The sequence below is a fragment of the Polyodon spathula genome, chromosome 14 (genome assembly GCF_017654505.1).
Source record: "Polyodon spathula isolate WHYD16114869_AA chromosome 14, ASM1765450v1, whole genome shotgun sequence".
Classification (NCBI taxonomy): Eukaryota; Metazoa; Chordata; class Actinopteri; order Acipenseriformes; family Polyodontidae; genus Polyodon; species Polyodon spathula.
This window is the reverse complement of record NC_054547.1, coordinates 28,306,481-28,326,392: the sequence shown is the minus strand read 5'-3', so window position 1 is coordinate 28,326,392 and position 19,912 is coordinate 28,306,481. Positions and strand designations below refer to the sequence as shown.

At 38.4% G+C, this 19,912-nt stretch overlaps 1 protein-coding gene across 2 annotated transcripts; it reads left to right on the top strand.

Moving 5' to 3' along the window:
- Positions 1 to 1,559: 1,559 nt before the first annotated feature.
- LOC121326383 (probable G-protein coupled receptor 160) lies at positions 1,560 to 16,391 on the top strand. Of its 2 annotated transcripts, none has more exons than XM_041269638.1 (2): positions 1,560 to 1,754; positions 12,822 to 16,391. In XM_041269638.1, exon 2 carries the CDS (start codon positions 12,911 to 12,913, stop codon positions 13,847 to 13,849), a length of 939 nt encoding a protein of 312 aa, XP_041125572.1. In that variant the 5' UTR covers positions 1,560 to 1,754; positions 12,822 to 12,910; the 3' UTR covers positions 13,850 to 16,391. The 2 variants fall into 2 exon arrangements, with proteins under 2 accessions (XP_041125572.1, XP_041125573.1); XM_041269639.1 differs by lacking the exon at positions 1,560 to 1,754 and adding an exon at positions 2,689 to 2,831.
- The last annotated feature ends 3,521 nt before the right edge of the window (positions 16,392 to 19,912 follow it).

Below are 19,912 nucleotides of genomic sequence, written 5' to 3'. Positions count from 1 at the left end.
AAATAATAATAATAAAAAAATACCCTAATCGCAGTAGTACAAAATGCAGACTAAACATTTCAATAGATATCCTAGTGTAATGGGTTGGAGATTGAGCTCTACTTCAACTTCCACAAAGAAAAGTTTCAAATGTTAACCCGGGAGAAAACAAGAATGTGCTTTAATTGTTTATGATATGTTATCAACTTAATTGACATTTTTAGAAAGTTTAAATTGGTGTCGTATTTGGGTAGTACACTTCATGCTGCTAGAAACCAAGGATAACAGCTAATATTTACAGAAACACAGGTAAGAGTAACATTTGTTCCATAGTGTAGAACATTGTATTACAAGAAACCAGATTTTTACATTTTACTGGTGTTGCTAGAAAAAAGATCGTCCTACAAGCCGTTTGCACACGTAAAAAAACAATACATTGACAATATTGATCCTCTCTTATATCGTAAGCCTTCAATGCAGTCTGCCGTCACAAACAACTGCCTCACTTTTTCCCGGTTTCAATCAGTGTTTTTCTCTTCAATTTCAAAAGCTCTTTCTCGTTTGGTTTCACAATACAATCCCACGTTTAGGGAATTTAAACAAACTGGAAAGCAAATAAAAGCTGGTTTTGATGACAAACATTTGGAATAAACAAAGGCGCGAGCCCAGGAAACCAAACTTTTCCTGACATTCTCTTTAAAGGAAAAAAAAAAAATCTTGGGACCTGAGCACATACGAAAATTCCTGCCAAAGTAAAAAAAAAAAAAAAAAAAAAAAAAAATGGGAATAAGGCTGATGGATCAACACTGTGAGGTCAAAGGTAGAATTAGAAAGTCACCCCACCCCCATTGCTGAAAGTTCATGTTGCACAATGTCATCAGATGTGAAATTTGCTGCTGTATCAAATGTTATAGACTATGCATGTGCTGTTATTATAAAGAAGTCCCCCGTGTTCAGGTGGAAAGTGCTACTGTGCCCCATCTCTAGTTCTATGCCATGAATGTTACATCACTTGTCAAAGTGTTAATGAAGGGTTTTTCACAGTGCTACGTTGTCTTTATAGAGGTTTAAAGGGGCTCTGAACATATATGTCTATCTTGGTATAAACTCTGCAGGGTCTACAGTAGAAACAATTGGCTTTGATGAAGGGTTCTGAGCTCAGTGTTAGCTTTACTGTAAGTGCAAGAAGTGGAAGCATAGGCTAATGCATGGGTGTGGCACCCAAGGCAATGTTTAGCACTAGCAGAGTTCAATTTGCACAACTGGTTCACCCAGTTTCTGTATTCAAATGAAGATGTGGGCGGGGAATGGGGTTTCATTTGGAGGACTCCACTACCTTTAAGAGGCAATCTTATATTAGCTGTACTGTAACCCTAAACTGGTTATACCTAGTTGGTTATACAATGCCTGCTGTTAAATGAGTGCTAACAAATGCTTTAAAAGACACGTCCTAACCTTTACTAACACTAATATTACCCATGATTCACATTCAGGAGTTCGGATATGCAAATACTCCAAAGGCACTGCAATATATAAAGGGCTGCATCCGTTTGCTGTTGGTCACATGGTTTGATGACGCCTAGACCGCTGAAACAAGATTAAACTACAACACATTAAGTGATTAGTTACCAGGAATTAGCAGCAACATTTTTATCTATAGCACTGTCTGTGAAAAGTCTGCATATTCTAATTCAATGGATGAAATATAAACAAAAGGCCAAAGGTTCTTCAACAGAAAGGTGGACAAGTGATAATATTTATAATGCCTCTGAAAGGTAAGGAATGGAATTGTTAATAGATCTTATAAATACTTAGAACAGTGTAGTAAAGGATATTCATTTCCTGTTAGTGTGCCGCTGTGGCTCATTTAGGTTGTTTATTATTATTATTATTACTATTATTATTATTATTATTATTATTATTATTATTATTATTATTTGTATTATTATTATTATTATTATTATTTGGCAGATGTTGGTCATCTGTGATACTATCTAGATGCTTTCACACAAAGAAGCACTCGATTGTTGCCCACATAGATTAATCAATATCATAATAACCACTTTGCATTTGAGACTGCTCTCTTTTGGATATAAGAATGTGTACAAATGCAACGCAATGTCAGTGTCAATGATAAAGAGTTACTGGATGCAGATGAATATAGGATATTTAATGGTTATTACAAAATTCACCTATTACACTTAATTGTCGATTCATATTGAATATAAAATAAATGAAAGCGCATGGCGCACTGAGCAGGTTTGTGTTAATCAGCTAATAAAAATAATGTTGTTAGTACCTTTCTTTAAAACCAGAGATGGTATATAAATTATCTTATATTTGTTCAAATTAAACATGCAAAAATACTTTTAAAAGTCGACATAGCAACGACATTACTGCTAAGTTTTGTAAACTTCCGTATCAAATTGTTTCAATTTCGGAAATCTGAATGTAGAACTGGTATTTCATTTGTTCCAGAAATAATTATTTCTTGCAGTCTGAGATATCAATCCTGAGGTTGTGCAAAACATCTTAATGTTACTGTTATATTTAACTGTATTTTGCATTTCTCAATTTATGCTTAGAATAACTAAGTATTCTAACATTACAAAGTGTTTTTTTGACAAACTGCAAGAAAGGTGTGTTCTTAATCTTATTTTGGCCCCAATTTCCTGGAAATCGCCCCACCCCTTTGTTTGAATGTCGAAGATAATTTGGTATGTCGAATTTCAGTCACTTTATTGTCATCGAGTTTGGAGGTGTAGGGGCAGACTGAGGAATTTACTTATGTTTCCTGGATGCAAAATAGAAAACCACAGTAACTTGTTTGTGAACGCCTTATTTGACTGAAGGTAAATAATGATTTTTTTTTTTCATAACCGCGTTTATGTTGGTGTGTTTGTTTTAACCCTACTGTAATATGTACCGTTGTAATACAATCGTAGTTCATCTAATAATTTTACAGGGTGTCTGCAGTTGCAACAAAATAGAGGAATAGTCGTTGAATGTTATAGGGAAAACGTCTCGAAGCTTTTTTTTTTTTGTTTTGTATTTTTTGTAATTTTTAGAAACCACTTCCTAGACACCAGTTTTGACGCATCTATGAGGTTGCATCGGGTTAGCTGTTAAGTTTACCGGCTGCGATCATGGTCATTTTACTGTTTAAACTTCAGGTTTCATTCTCTAACACTCCCGTTACTGTTTTAAAACAAAATTGCATCTGAACTAAGTGGTATCTTTAGACAAAATAATGATTTACTTACGAGATTAATATATTTTAAAAATAAAAATAACGTTGTGATAACCTAACGTCCTGAACCAACTATTCCTGCTAGTTTAACGCAACCTTGGGCGATTTTTGTACACACGAGTAATGTTTAAGTCTAAAAGCAAAACCATTAGAAAGTGTATTCAGTGATGGCTTTAGTATATTTGTGTTGTGCACTAAGTATAATTCCATTGGAGTGAAAGGGTGGTATTGCGCCTAACGTATAAGTTACTGTTAATAATAATCTATTTTTTTGTTTGTTGTTGAAATCTAAAACTACGTTCCCTTTCAATTCGAAGACGACCACCAAAACATGACGTATGGGATATTTTCTTAGCTCTCTATACCAGAGCTGCCAATAGGCCCCCTCCGGGGATGACGCCCTCGGTCCCGCCTACTGAGGGATTAAAATCGTCATGTTACAGAAGCCATTTCTCTTTTTGACTCTCAAGACGGTAAGGCAAGCACCTCTGTGTTGGCATCTGAGTGTTTTTTGTTTCAGTCTACTCCAGTTCCCATGCCTTTCAGTCTGAAAGCTGGCTTGTCACTTTCATGGATTTAGTGACTCCTGATTTAGCCTTTTTTCTTTCTATCTTTCTGTCGGTACTTGGATGGCATGCTCATAGGGAACCCGCTTCCAGAGCTGGTGGCCACTGAGCTTCAGTTCCAGCGCTGCAGTCTTCAAGACAAGCCCCAGGCCAGAGCCTGACAAGCCTGGTGGTGGCTCGCAGACAGCTGTGCCTGTCGCAGGTAAGAGTGCCTGACGCGGATAGGGCAGCGTTGCTGGATGCGTTGATAGCCCCGGGACATACCTTCGGGCTGGCTGTGGAGGATATTTTGTAGCACTCCCTTCCAGAGCGCGAAGCACCTGGACAGGTGGCAGCACTTCTCCCTCCCCGTGCTCTAGCAAGGGGTAGGTCGAGTCATTGGCAGGTCCCCCAGGCGCGTGCCATCACAAGGACGGTCCCGGTGCCCATGGCCCCCGCCAGGTGACCTGAGGAATCGCCTACAGGCCACAGCTTTGATGGGCAACCAAGCTCGTCTGCAGAGCACAAGGAACACAGGGTGTGGTGCAACAGCGTTCAAGGAGTCAATTCCAGGGCTATCGCCCTAGGCAGCTGCCTTGGAGTGCTCCGTCCCAACCTTAGCAGCCTCAGCAGGGGACCTGAAGGCTTGCGGCTGACAGTGTCTCATGCTCCGCGACCCTGCGATGGTGGAGGATGCTCTCTTAACTGCGCAAGGTTGTGAGGAAGTGAGTGGTGTTATCTCGCCAAGTGGTGATGACGGACGCCTCCAACATCAGTTAGGGGGTGGTCTCGGTAGGAATTGGAGTCCGCAGCACCTGGTCAGGCCGTTGGATAGCCCTGCACATAAATATGCTGGAGTTGCAGGCTGTTTTCCTGGCTCTCAAGCACTTTCTTCCGGTGTTGCACGGAAAACGTATTCCCTCCACCACTTAGGCGGTCCACTCAGCATGAGTGGCCCAGGACGCTCCTTTACACGTTCCCGCCAGTACCGTTGCTCCCAGCCTTCTCGGAGAAGGTCCGGTTAGAGAGAGGTCCCTCGGTGGCCCAGGAGAATCTGGTCTCGACCCGATGCCTGGATCTCCTCAGTCAGGCGAGACGCACTCTCTGCCATCCTGAACCTGGCAGGTTCCAATTATGGGTCTGGCCCCTGACCAGGACTGCTGAACAGCCCTAGGGCTATCAGCCACAGTTGTGGGTACTCTGCAGACCGCTAGGGCAGACTCCACTAAGTCGCTGTACACCTGTAAGTGGAAGTGTTTTCAGAACTGGTGTCTGACTAGAAGTCACGACACAGTTTCTACAAGAACTGCTTGATGCTGGTAGGTCACCTGCAACATTGATGGTGTATTGAGCGGCTATCTCTGCATGCCATGCCCCTGTAGATGCAATATTTCCGGATGTGTATTTTTTTGGCTACCCGGTTTCTCAAAGGCACTCTGTGGTTACGCCCTCCGGCAGGACGAGTCTTGATGTTGTAGTGGAGGCTCTCACAAAGGCCCCATTTGAGCCTATACACTATAGAGTTGAAGCAGTTCTGACGTGTCCCTCAAATGCTGCCGTTCTCCCTTGCAACAGCTCTGGAATACATTTCCCATATGTAATGTTTTCGTGGTCGTCTTCAAATTGAAAGGGAACGTTAAGTTACTTACCATTACCCTGGTTTCCTGAAAGAGAAGACGACCATCAACTGTGAGTTCGCATCGGTTGACCTCACGGGTTCGATGCAAAAAGAGAAATGGCTTCTGTGGAATGACGGTTTTAATCCCTCGGTAGGCGGGACCAAGGGTGTCATCCCCGGAGGGGGCCTATTGGCAGCTCTGGTATAGAGTGCTCAGAAAATACCCCATACGTAATGGTTTGGTGGTCGTCTTCGAATTGAAAGGGAACGTAGTTTTAGATTTCAACAACAAACAGGCAGGCATATCCCATACGTAATGTTTTGGTGGTCGTCTTCTCTTTCAGGGAACCAGGGTTACGGTAAGTAACCTATTGTTTGACCATCCTAAGTCACTCACTAAACTATTTACAACACACATTGAAAAACACTATGTAGAAATGTTTACAGTTTGGGTTACTAAAATGGAAAATAAACTGACTAAAATTCTGCCAAAAAATCGGAGTATTTGTGTGCTTTATAAATCATTTCGTTGTGTTTTGCCAGCAACCTTTACCAAATAACAATTTAACAGCCTTAAGTGGGTAAAATCATGAATGGCTTATTATTTTAGTTCAGTGGGCCAAAGTTGTCAGTCGGGGTTTAAAGTGTAACCCTTTTTTGTATATAATTGTGAAATATTTACATTCAATAGTGTTGGGGTACTTGCTTGTTTACATTACCTAAGCTAGTTTTAACTGTATGCAGGTTTCCTTCCTTATTGAAGCACTCTAGTACCTTTGTCACTGTGAGCTGGACAGCCAGCTTAACTGCAGTGCCATGTTTTAAAGGGAAGCAAAGCAAAACTGTCAACAAAGGAAATTGTATTGTTAAGTACTGCAGCTTTAATCTTGATACAGCTTTGAAATTTAAAAGTAAACTAGTAAACTTGTCATTGCCTAAACCCTTTCTTATTGTTTTTAAAACCTAGCATTTACACAACCATTCAAGTCATTTGAACAGCCATTCAAATGTACATATTGTATTGTTGTGATGTAACCCCCAGCAAGCTAATTACAGAGGTACTATTTCAGTGCAGTGTTTTTAGCAGTTGACTGCGTTGTCTAATATCGCCCTCTGTCTGCAGCCTGAGACATTTGAACTCCTAAGCACGCAAACAAAGTGTGACGTTATTTAGTTATACAATAGACCCAGTAGAGAGGCAATTATCTGATCTTTGATCAACCGCACTGTCTAATCAACCAAATGCACCTGTAATCACGTGATGAACTATGCGTGGAGTATTTAGTGGTTGCAATCCTGGGAGTCCTGTATGGTAAATTCAGCTCCCCGAGCCCATATTTCAGAATTGTATTAAGGAAACTGGTGAGTTTTCCCGTGTTTCGTTAGGTGTGCTACTCTGCTGCACTTAGTAACTAGGCAACTAAACCCTGCCTCTAAAATTAAAACTACAAGATTTGAAATTCGATTACCACTGTCTGCAGCTACTCAGCTCAACATGGCAGAGAAAAAAAGGAAAAAAGTACTCAAGTTTCTGTTTTCATGCAGCCTACTTAACAGTCATGTTGCTGTGTGATGGCGACTAACAGAGAAAAATACTAAAATACTTAAATTAAGGTAAGGGAACAGTTTTTAACAACGCTGTCGACAACTGCATTTGTATTTAATTTTTTCATAGACACGTTAGCAAGCCGGCCTTTAAATTGCTGATGTTAAGCAAATTAACAGTCGCCTCGTTCTTGATTTTTCTTCTGTATTGTCAGTAAGAGCTGGAGATCGCGTATATCTGTGTTATTGAGCAGCTAAGAACCAGTGGTGTGGTCCAAAATCCAAAAGTACCGGAACTCCAGCAAAATATAGATTTCTTAAACAACAATGATACAATTCCAGTTTTAGATAACATTTAATAGGTAATGCATGCGACTTTTATAGGCAACTCCATCAGTCAGTGCTGCCAGATTGGCAGTTTTACAGCCAAATTTGTGTTGTTTTGAAAGCATCTTGCGGGTGAATGCTGCCTTTGGTGGTGTAGTTATTTTTATCGTGCATTCTTCCTGTTCCTTTTGATTACACCGTGTAACAATTTTTTATTTATCTTTTGGTTCCTGGGTAGTAAGTGTTATTTCCTAATTGCTTATGCCTCAAAAGTATATAAAATGGCTATTATTCCCCACAAACTTTGCTTTTGTGACCAGGACAGTGATATTTTGAAATTTACCTATTTTCTAGAACATTCCAGATAGATTCAGTGCTGAGTAAACTTGGAGTAACTTCTAGAACTTTCCAGTAATATAAATAGTAGTATAAATACAGGGGCCTTAAGCCCACCAGTTCAGTTTAGTTCCAGCTGCTTAAGTGGATACATATCTGCATTTTTCTGAGATGGCATCAAGAGGCTGCAATGGTGGCATTCCTTATGGGTCTCCAAGGCGGTTTTACCAAGTTTCCCTGCTATCTTTGCCTTTGGGACAGCAGGGACACCAAGGCGCACTACCACAGGCGGGACTGGCCACAGCAGACCGAGTTCTCTGTGGGGAGGAACAACGTCAAGTGGGACCCACTGGTGGACCCCCGGAAGGTGCTGATGCCACCACTGCACATCAAATCGGACCTTATGAAACAATTTGTCAGAGCTCTAGATAAGGGGTCGGCAGCATTCAAGTACCTTCAAGACTTCTTCCCTAAGCTGTCTGAGGCAAAGGTCAAAGCCGGTGTCTTCGTCGGACCACAGATAAAGAAGATCCTGGAGTGCAATGAATTCCCCAAGAAGCTCACTAGTAAGGAGAAAGCGGCTTGGAACAGCTTTGTCGCAGTGGTTCGGGGCTTCCTGGGCAATCACAAGGCCGAAAACTATGTGGAGCTGGTTGAGACTCTGGTGAAGAACTACGGCACAATGGGCTGTAGGATGTCCCTCAAAGTCCATATCCTTGATGCTCATCTTGATAAATTCAAGGAGAACATGGGAGCGTACTCGGAGGAGCAAGGCGAGCGCTTCCACCAGGATATACTGGACTTTGAACGCCGCTACCAAGGACAGTATAACGAGAACATGATGGGAGACTACATTTGGGGGCTGATTCGTGAAAGTCATTTACAGTAAATTGTAAATCTCGAAAAACTGCTCACTTCTAAATCTTTTGTAGTCATTTTTGCATTACCTTAGTATAAATACATGTTAATTTGGATTCATATGTTGTTTTTTTCTGACTTTATGTGAACAAAAAGACACAAATTCTCCTATTTTCTCATTGGAAATAGGTACATTTCAAAATATCACTGTCCTGGTCAGCCATTTTCTATACTTTTGAGGCATAAGCAATTAGGAAATAACACTTACTACCCAGGAACAAAAATTGTGTTACATAGTGTTATGAGGTCATATATAGTATAGTATATCACCTCATCCCCCTGCTTTTTTTTAAGCTCTGCATCGAATAAGATTCGGAATCACACAAACGCTGTTATTTTTTATTCATCACCAATTTCAGAACTGTACAAATTACAATTGTTTTTCAATATTTTTTTGAACATTGTATCCTCTGGCAGTTCTGGGCAATTTAATTTTACACAACATTCTGAATAGATGTTTTATTTTTCCAGTAGTCTTTTGGGACCAATATAGTAACTTGTCTTACTGACATTAAGGGCTGGATGTCTCGAAATATCTTAATGTTGAATGAGAAATCAAGTTTAATGTTGAATTTACAGAAATCAAGCTGATATTCTGAGGTAGTTTTGGTGCAGAAAAACATCTGCGTCACACACTCTGATTTAACTGCCACACCAGCATTGCCCCGCCCCTTAACAACACAATACGCACTCCTGATTCGCTGGTACAGTACTCCTCTGACCTTCCAACTCCCACCTAATAGGGTCTCGTTAACTTTCAGTAAATGTACTGCATTCAAGCCCCAAAAACACAGGAGTATAGTGCTGCAGATCGGAGCATCTCACGTGCTGCTTCTAAAATGCCTTAAATCATGTAACAAAATATTGCAGCGTTTGTAAAGCATAGTATTATTAATAAAGGCCGCCCTCGTTTAAGGGCCACCGTCATTTTGATTAATTTAAAAGAAATGCAGCGGCGCCAAATTGAAATGTGATATATATACACGCACACATAAATCCTAAAACCCACAAATACAAAACAATAAATTGCACAGGGGCGGAGGGGAAACCCCATTCTAAAAATAAATAAACAATAATGTACAGGACTCCTTGCCCTGTCACAGCCCTATTAATCTTCAGTACTGTAGTTTGTCTTATAAGTTCCTAATGTTCTCTTCATTGCATCACAAGGACGACTGACTGAATCATACAATTGTGCAGGAATGTGTGTGACTTGACTCTGCAAACTGTTGTGTATATTAACTTTATTTTATACGTTATTAAAGGTACAGTAATTGTTATTAATATCTCTTCGATTATCCATACAAATCGATTATGCAAACAAGTATCGGTCCCAGTTAGTTAGGATAATTGACTCTCTACTGATCTACACTTTTTGATTGGCGACCCAAATGAGCACAAGAATAATAACCCACGACCCAAAATTATTCATTATTCTGTATTTTAACTTAAATACTTGTAACCAATTAAAAAGCAATGTTTAATTTATTTGTAACTGCACTATAAACATTCAGGCTGTGATAGTTTTACAGGTCGTTTTAAATATTTGCTTTTAGCAAATTAATTATAAGTAAAAAAAAAATTTAAAAAACTGTTTTAAAGTAGCATACTGTAAAGATGAGGCAGACAAACCTGGGGTGGGACAGGGACACTTCTCCGAACATTCTCTCACACATCAGCTAGCCCACGTTTCTGAGTGAAGGGTCTCCTTCGTGCAGACAACAGGACTGCAGCCGATTGTAGACATGAATTTGCAGGAGAGCCCTATGGACATTGATGGACTATGTGGCTGCATTGAGATAATGGGTGGTGGGATGGGAATGCGTGCCTGTGAAATGTAAGCCTGGCAGAGTGAGGGGCTAGGTGAAAAGTGTGGGTTTTGGAGCTGTGTGAGCTGGGTCAGACACGCAGAGACTGTTAGCTTTGTGTGTGTTGCCTGTTTATTAAACCCTTTTATTTATACTGTGTTCGTTATTGTTTATTGCATTTTATTGGCGACTCGTGACTTTTTTGACAGGTGAGGCACAAATCACAAAATATTACCACCCCCCACTCAATGGCTAACACACTAAAAGTAAATTTACTTTGTTCAGCTGATTGCATATGCCTCAGCTGAGAGCATTTTAATGCACTCAAATAATAGACTGCAGTTGCTGTGGTAAATATACATTAGCACTGTAAACAACACACAATTCACAGAATTGCAGATGCAAGCTTTTATAATCAATTGACAAATCAGAACCTTAAAATCACGTAGTATTTACTTCTACAAGTCATTATGTGACGCCAGTGTGGAACATTCACTATAAACACACAAGTACAATATCACAAAATCATTAATTCAAAACGAACAAGGCAGCTTGCCATGTCGTGGCAAGAAATTGACAGTTTTACTCCATCAAAGAGATGTCTTATTTAGTTGAAAGAAGAAAACATGGCCAACAATAGTTTGTTCACAGCACTGCCTGTCATATTATGAACTCCTTGCCACGCTTGTTTACCGTCTTTCTTCAAAATCTCCAGTGCTCGTGCTGTTGCGCCATCTTTAACAATTTAACATCTGTCTTCTTGGGGTCTTACTGTAAAACTTATTTTCCTCAGGTCGCATATAATATTAGATTCAACTAAAGCCATTATTGAACAGATTAAAACCGCACAAATTCTAACTGCTTCAAATTCAGTAAGTGCCTCATCAAGCTGTAGTTACTATAACAATGCCTTCAGCAAGGGACTGCCCAGCGTAGTGAGTTGCCATGATAACAAGCAGCTTTATGAGGCACTCGAGGTTTGTGCGTCACGCGGCAATGCGGCAGCACTACATATTTCCAGCTTTCTGGTATTGCGCTTTCCCTATTGGTGAAAGCGAGTTGAGACTCTTAAATAATGTCACTAGCGCTTCTGCGGACTTAAATGTATTTAATATGCTTAACTTTATTTATATTTCTCAATTAAATCATGTTTTTTAGACTTTGGGAATTTATTGGTGAGGCTGTGCCCCACTTGCCTTGGCTGATGAGCTGCCACTGTTGCATTTATTTTTCAAAAAATAAACTGTGCATTTGAGACCAGAATACTTGCCTGGATTGCTTCCTTTACCTCCACGTTACAATATCAATTTAAAATTATGTTGCAACATACTGAATACCAGTTTTAATTTTCAAAGTGAAACTAAATCTTAACAGTGTGCACGAAATGTCATATTTTTTAGACTGTTTGGTGACCCATCAGAAACCTTGCCCTGAAACGTTGATCTAAGCTACATCCAAGATCGAAATGTTAAGTGTGTTGATCCGGTTTGTTGGGCTACATCAACTATAAAGGGTCATTTGTCATCTAGTAGCAGTGCCAGTTCAGTGTAGGGTTATATTCTATAATGCACTGCATATTAGATTCATATTTTAAATGCTGGTAATTGTTTCCTTAGCACACTTTATGTTGTATAATTGCTTTTTTCTTTCATTTAATACCAATTGTACATTGAACTTTTTCCATCAGCATTTGTTCATATGATAAGAGCAGTATGTCGTTATTCACAAGGGACAAAATTTGCAAAGGTCCTTGTGATTCCATTTAGAGGTAATGCATACATGTAACACAAATGTAATACAAATGTAATTATTCAAATAAATGAATGTAATTCAATTGAGAATACACATGGTGATGTCCTATCTCCCTATTTAATACTGGCTTGAATCGCTGTAAATTAAATGTTCATATATGTTTGTGTTGGAAAGTATCTCATTTTGTACTCTTGACTAGGAAAAACTACAGTACTCCACGGCTTGGTTTATATTTAAAAACACGCTGTTTTGTACATGTAGTTAAGGATTGTGGGTTGTATGAGTGTGTTAAGTCGTAGTCTCATGGCAGTAGAGCATTTCAAAACTGCATGTTAACCAAGCCCACATATGCATTTCTAACAAATAACAAGTGTACTAAAATTTGCTGAAAGCATGACTTTGTTATTCACCAGCTTCTTAGATCTGTTGATATAATTTACATACAAGCTCCCGCTCAGAGGTGAATTCCAGGTTAATACTGTGGGGCAGACGTAAAAGCAGTTTGTGTGCTTCTGTTTTGAATGCTGTCAGCTGACTGGACAACTGGCAAGCTGTTCATAACCTGCATCAGTTCTGTAGTATGTTAAACAGATAGCCTTGAATAGCCTTGAACCCTGGATAACATTTGCATAAACAAACTAATCAGTCTTGTGAAAGGCAGTCCGTTTAGAAAAGGGTTTTAAGTTGTTTGTTCAACCTAAGTATACACTTTTAATTTCAGGCTGATATTTTTGTCTTTTCAGAGCTGAATATCAAACAACTGATGGTGCGTACGGTATCTTTTTGACCCCTGCATCAGAACTATTTGGAAGGTCTGCACCTTGAATGAATAATGGATGTGATAACTGACAACATCTCTAGCATACAGCTGGCACTGGGTGTGAAAGCCCTGTTGAACTTGACTGTCATTGGTTTGAATTGGCAGTACATGCACAAGAGCTTCATGGGATACTTCTGCATTTCTTTGGCATTCCTCGACCTCATCCAAATTGTCAACTTTTCCATCATTTACTGGTTCACAGACTTTGCCATCTTGGGTTTCCATATTACCATCTATCACATCTACTTCCTTCTGCAAATCTCCATGCTCTCATATAGCATCCTGCATTGGCCCGTTTTTATAATCGCCGGGCTGGACTACTACTGGACTTTCCCTTTCTCCCAGCCTTTAAGCCTGACCCGAAAGGCTGTGTATGCGGCGTCCCTTGCTGTTGTGTGGATTTCAGCCGTAATGTATGTGTTTTTTGTTTCTGATTTCAATTCTGAAGACAGTTTTCTCCTCAAGTCCCAGTGCACCTCTCTCTCCTTGGTGGTCCTGGCAGTTATTACATGTGTTGTTATTTACTGCCGGTCCGGATTTCTGAGTTTGTTCAAGTCCTTCAGGGGCAAGTCCTACACAGAGGGGTCTGTCTCGGTTTTCTTCTACAACCTGGACTTGGATGAGGGATACTTCAAGAAGCCGACATTGACTTGCATTGCTGTGTGCTTTATTGGTACCTGGTTCCCATTTGTTTGTTTGCAGTCAATCATTATGGTGTTCAGGATAGATGTCGTCTCCTACCTGGAGTTGAATGTTCCTTGGCTTTGCTTTCTCAATAGTTTCCTCATAGGAGCAGTCTACTGGCACTTGAACCAGGACATTTCTGGTTTGAAGCACTGTGAAATTCCGGATGGTTTCTGCAACTGGGTTTTTTCGCCCAGTCCTGATTGTATAAAGAAGGCATTACCAGACACAGCATCGGCTAGAATAGCACTAATTATCATTCCCTAGTGCTATACTAGAATAGCCAGAGATCAGGTCACTAGACCCAGGCAGCAATGGTTAGAATCCTGCTCACAAGAGGCTGGCAATGGAAAATTGGATGGGAATGATGCGCTTAGTCACGTAAAAGGGCAATTGACTTGACACTGGAAACAGTGGTCTGATCTTCAGTTCTAATTGATATGTGGGTTGCAAATTAGTGAGGTGACATTCGAATTGGACGTTCTTCCCAGGGTGTCTTCCTCTTTTTTTGTTAAAATTACCTTTGATTGTTTAAATGAAATGTAACATCGACATAAAGGTGGGTTTATGTGCCTTATACCCCATTCACACTAGCAACATTGTTTTAAATATACTAATATAATCAGTTGACAAAGTCAGACAACCCACAGTGTAATGTTGTTTTTACATCCCCTACACTCAAGTCACTAAAAGTTAATGTAATCAGTAACCAAAAAAAAAATCCAAAACAGCCTCATAATGTAGGCTGTTAATGCGGCATTTTACGAGTTGAAAACAAACATGTAGATTTTAACTTCGCTAAGATACCTATATTCCAAAACCCTTTGAAAGATAATAACAGTCCTTTAAACCCCTGCCCCTTTAAAACCTTTAGCATTCTTTTTTTTTTTTTAAATAACTCATTGCTACAGTAATTTGTAAAAAAAAAAAATAAATAAAAATAACAACAGAAACATTTTATGTTATTAGTAAGGGAGCTCCTGTTACACACTTGATTATACTTAATTTAAACACAAAATAAATCCAAAATTTTTGTAAGCGGGACAGTGACTATTTGCCTAATATTGTACTACTGGCCTGGATTCCCTCTGGGTAGCCCTGGTTCTGGGGATAGTTGTCCTGGGATTTGAGCATGTTTTCCAGAAACACCATTTTATCTAGTTATGGTTCAAATGCTTTTCCTATTGCAACTAGATAAACACAGTTTATGCTTTCTACACGTTTTCATGTATATTTATGCACATAGTTTTTATGTTTATAAAAAAAAAAAAAAAAAAAAAGTTTGTTTTTTCAATTATACTAGTCATACCATGCCTTTAACATTTTTTATTTTTCATAGTGAATTAAATGTATCTGAAATGTTCTGTGTCTTCATTATTGTTGTGTTTGTGTGTGTGTGTGTATGTTTACACCACTGTCCTGTTATAGCATAGATCTGTTTAGAAAAAAAGAAACACTTCAGTTCGTTGTTATGATATTTAATTTCCAAATGTGACCCCACTTGTATAGAACAGGACCAAGAAGCCAATTCTTTTGGGCTAATGACTAAAATGTGGTATTGGAGAAATGTCAAATAGCCTTCTCAAATGCAACAAAAGGATTGTATCTGAAATTCAGCCATCCTTGCCTTGTATTTCACAATAGGAAAACAGAAATATTTCCTGTGTTTTCATGGATACATGTTTTCCTCACCTTCTCTTCTTGCCTAGAAATTGTGAATCTTAACTCCGAAGCCAATAGTACAACCCCAGATTTACCAGTGTTGCTTTAGAATAGCCTACCAGTGTATTTTCTAGGTGCAAGTTGATGTTAAAAAAAGTCAAATTCAAAACAAGATATTCATAAACAGGGTTAGAAACTTGTGCTGGGTTGCAGAACTACCCTCAAGAAAGTAGACTGAACAATCAGGTCCCTGTTATATGAATTGCGGAGATGCATGAACAGATACAACAATGGCTAATTTTCCCCATACGCACATTGTATTACATGCACATACACGTGTTATATAACATAAAATGACAATCTCGTTGGTGGCTGACATTCCAAATCCACATGGGTAAAATAATAATACAGCCAGTGGTTTGAAGCACAAGTTCTTCCTCATGATTTGCATTGGTATAAACCAACCCTTCTTGCATGTTATTGGTTACTTTTATAAATGTTTATTTAAATAAAGGCTAATCACAGGAGCAATCCTGTTTGAAACTGGAATTTAGATGGTTTTAGTTTGGCCTATGTGTACATGATCGAACAGGCATGTATCAATTCCTGAAATAATGAGGGCCCATCCATCTTCCACAGGACCATTATCCAAATCAGGAAACGTTCTGTCATGGCGGTTTACATTCCTAAAAGCCTCTTAACAGTAACAGAAGCAAAATATGGCAATAGAAAAATGCTTTTATGAAACTGAAAGAAAACTCCCACAAACAATGAGCTTGAGACTACAGAACTTTACTTGAATTTGATCCAAGTTCATTGTCTATACAGGGTATTTACAAGAGTGAAAAATGAGAACACAAACACAAAATACAATTGAGGTATAAGCTGAAAGCATGATATATTCTATTAAATATCATTGGTTAAGATGGTTAGAGAGACATTGTGTCGTTTGCTTAAAATTTTTTATTTTTTTTTTAATCACAACATGAGGTAGAGGACAGTGTCTTGTTTCATGCAATGCCAGAACATTTGTTTTATCACACTGTATATTATTGGCAACATTAGTAAGGTTGTATGCAATAATTATATATAGATACTATTTCGTATTTGAGTATTAACAGCAAAATAATAAAAAAAACACATTTACAAAGCCATAATGAAATCATACCAACAGTTTATTTTTAGTTACATTTTTCAGTTTGAAAACAAACCTTAGTGCCAAGAAAAAATAAATTGAGATATTATGAAACAAAAAAAACAAAGGGCAATTCTCAAATCTCTTTTTTTTTTTTTTTTTTTTTTTTTTTATAAACTCATTAGCCTCCTTAGAAATTATGGTTTTATTTCAATTTCTGTGTCTAGCACTTGGACAGAATTGAGTAACTTGCATTTTTTGGAGAAAAAAGACTTGAAAATTGACTTCACAGTCAAAAAAAAGTGTGTCTTTTAGTACTCTTTAATATCTGACTTAGGCTTTAGTTTTCACACAGTGACTGAGATGCTAACACAACTAATTAAATTAGTTAATGAAGACATATCTGTGTTTGCAGAAGTGGTTGTGATCTTGTGATGCTGGTGTTATAGTAGTCATTTCACACTCCTGGCAATAATTCAGTTGTTAGTAGTATTACATTGTTAAAAGTGTAATATCTGGTGCCAGCTGATAAAGGGCATAATTCAAATTTTGCATGTCTAAAACCACTACAAAACACTGCCTGAAGTCACCCAAAAGGTTGGAATTATCCAGTAGAAATAAAATGTCTTTAAAGAGAAACGCACTATATGATGATAAAATGAATAGAATTCAAGCACAATTATTATAATCACTTAAACATCTTTAATTGATCAAAAAGACACTATGTTGACCAATACACTGGACATAATATAACACAGAGTTAAGGAAATATTTCAATAGAATTCAAGATTGCTGCCTTTTTTGTAATTCAAAATTATCTGAAACAAAAAGATTACTGTATATTCTCAAGGCAAATACCAAACAAGGAGAAAACTGGAGCAATTTAAAAAGACATAGACTGCACACATGCATTTATAAATGAACACTGTCCTGTGTTTGTTTCTAGCAATGCAGATGCAACTGTGGGCTATGCTTTACTTAGTGGGCGCTATCATATCATCAGGAAGATAGCTGCAGTAGCTGACCTGCTTTGATCTATTTAACCAATTATAAAAATTAGATCAAAAGCGCACTCTAGTGTTCAAACAGCCGTTTTACTTAAAAATACCACTGCAGTGTTTGAATATTACACAGTACTGCAAAAGAAAAACAACGCAGCTCCGTACACTTACTGTTAAACTGTCAAAAGTCGTAATTACCAGGCTAGATGTAACACTGTTCATCATTGCCAGTAACAATTTTTTTTTTTAATGCATTTTTATTACAGAATGTATTGAAGAAATAATAATAATAATAATAATAATAATAATAATAAAAATGCATTTTCCCCATAAACATAGAACTAATTCAAAATTTGCATCATTCTTTCTGTTTTAGAACCAGCAACATTGCATGTTATTTTTTTATACTACCTACATTTCAATGATACAAATCACACAGTAGCAATCTGCTTTGTAATCTGACAGAAAGCTGCTCTGGTGTAACAACAGATTGATACAGTTGGATTTCTCATACTGTGCATATCATTCTATTGCTGACCTTCTAGAAGACAATTCGAAATAGCGTGCCTTGTAATTATATATATAGACACACACATTCAATCGTTTGTGTGTGAATGCAACCCACCATCGGACCTTAACATTTTTTGAGGTACAAGCCTCTATTTAATACCTTCAAATACCCATTTAACCCTGTATTTATTGAAGAGCTGTCCAAGCTTTATACACACACAGTGCCTATTGAAAGTCTATACCCCCTTTCAAAATTTTCACCTTTTGTTGCCTTATATACTTATAAGCGTATGGGATGGGTATAAAATAAAAATATCAAAGGCCTTGAATATCTGTTAGAGCACAGTCAAGACCATTATTAAGAAGTGGAAGGTGTGTAGCACCACCAAGACCCTGCCTAGATCAGGCTGTCCATGTAAACTGGATGACCGAGCAAGAAGGAGACTGATCAGGGAGGCTACCAAGAGGCCAATGGCAACTTTGCAAAAGCTACAGACTTTTATGGCCAGGACTGGTCAAATGTGCATGTAACAACAATATTCCAAAAATCTGGCCTGTATTTTACTCAAGAAAGCCGACTTTGAATCCCATTTGAAGTATGCAAAACAACACTCAAGAGATTCTGTAGCTATATGCCAAAAATATTTGTGGTCTGATGAAACTAAAATTGAATTTTTTGGCCTAAATACAAATCGTTCTGTTTGGTTCAAAGCCAACACGACGCATTACCCAGAGAACACCATCCCTACTGTGAAGCATGGTGGTGGCAGCATCATGTTATGGGGATGTTTCTCATCGGCAGGGACTGGGGCACTTGTCAGGATAGAAGGGAAAATGAATGGAGCAAAGATCAGAAAAGTCCTTGAGGAAAACCTGCTGCCCTCTGCAAGAAAGCTGAAACTGGGATGGAAGTTCACCTTTCAGCATGACAACCCAAAGCAAAAAAGGTAAATGTCATTGAGTGGCCTAGTCAGAGCCCTGACCTAAATCCAATCGAAAATTTGTTGCATGACTTGAAGATTGCTGTCCATCAACGCTCCCCAAGGAACTTGACAGAGCTTGAACAGTTTTGTAAAGAAGAATGGTCAAATATTGCCAAATCTAGGTGTGCAAAGTTAGTAGAGACCTATCCCAACAGACTCACAGCTGTAATTGCTGCCAAAGGTGCTTCCAAAAAGTATTAACTCGGGGGGATGGAGACTTACCCAATTATGATCCTTCAGTTTTGTATTTTTAATATATAATCTTTTCCTCAATAAAAACTTTTCTTCCCTTTAATGTGCAGTATGGTGTGTAGATAAGTGGAAAAAAATCTTCATTTAAATGCATGAAAAACTGAGGCGCTGACACAACAAAATCGGAAAAAAGTTCAAGCGGGTGTAGACTTTCTATAGGCACTGTACACACACACACACACAGTTGTAGTCAAAGGTTTACATACCCCAGTGGAAATTTATAGTTTCTAGAACTTTCTCAAAAAAACAAATAATTAGAGGAAAAAAAGTTACAAGAAATAGATGTCTAGTTAATTATTTCAGCAATTTCTTTGCAAAACTCAAAAAATGGTAATTCAAAAGTATTCATACCATGACAAGGAAAATGAAATGAATAGCTACTTGAGGCACATTTAGCAGTAATAGCCTCTTTTAAATGATTAGGGTATTTGTCGATGAGCTTTTGGCATGATTCTTTAGTGATTTCTGACCATTCTTCAACACAAAATTGTTCCAGTTCATTCAAATTCCGAGGACTTGTCTTGTGCACAACCTTCTTCATTCTATTCAGGTCATTTTTAATGGTTAAAATAACTACAGGTATGAGGTTATATGAGAGACTTAAATGCTGCTGGTTAACCCTAGGGTCAACAAAAGCAACACAGGAGGGAGGGCTTTTTCTTGTAGAGCACCTAAATTATGGAATGCTCTGCTTTCATTTGTCAGGGAAGCTGGGACCGTTACAGTTCAAGTCAAGATTAAAAACACACTTTTATAAAATGGCTTTCTTATCTTAGTGGGTTTTAAT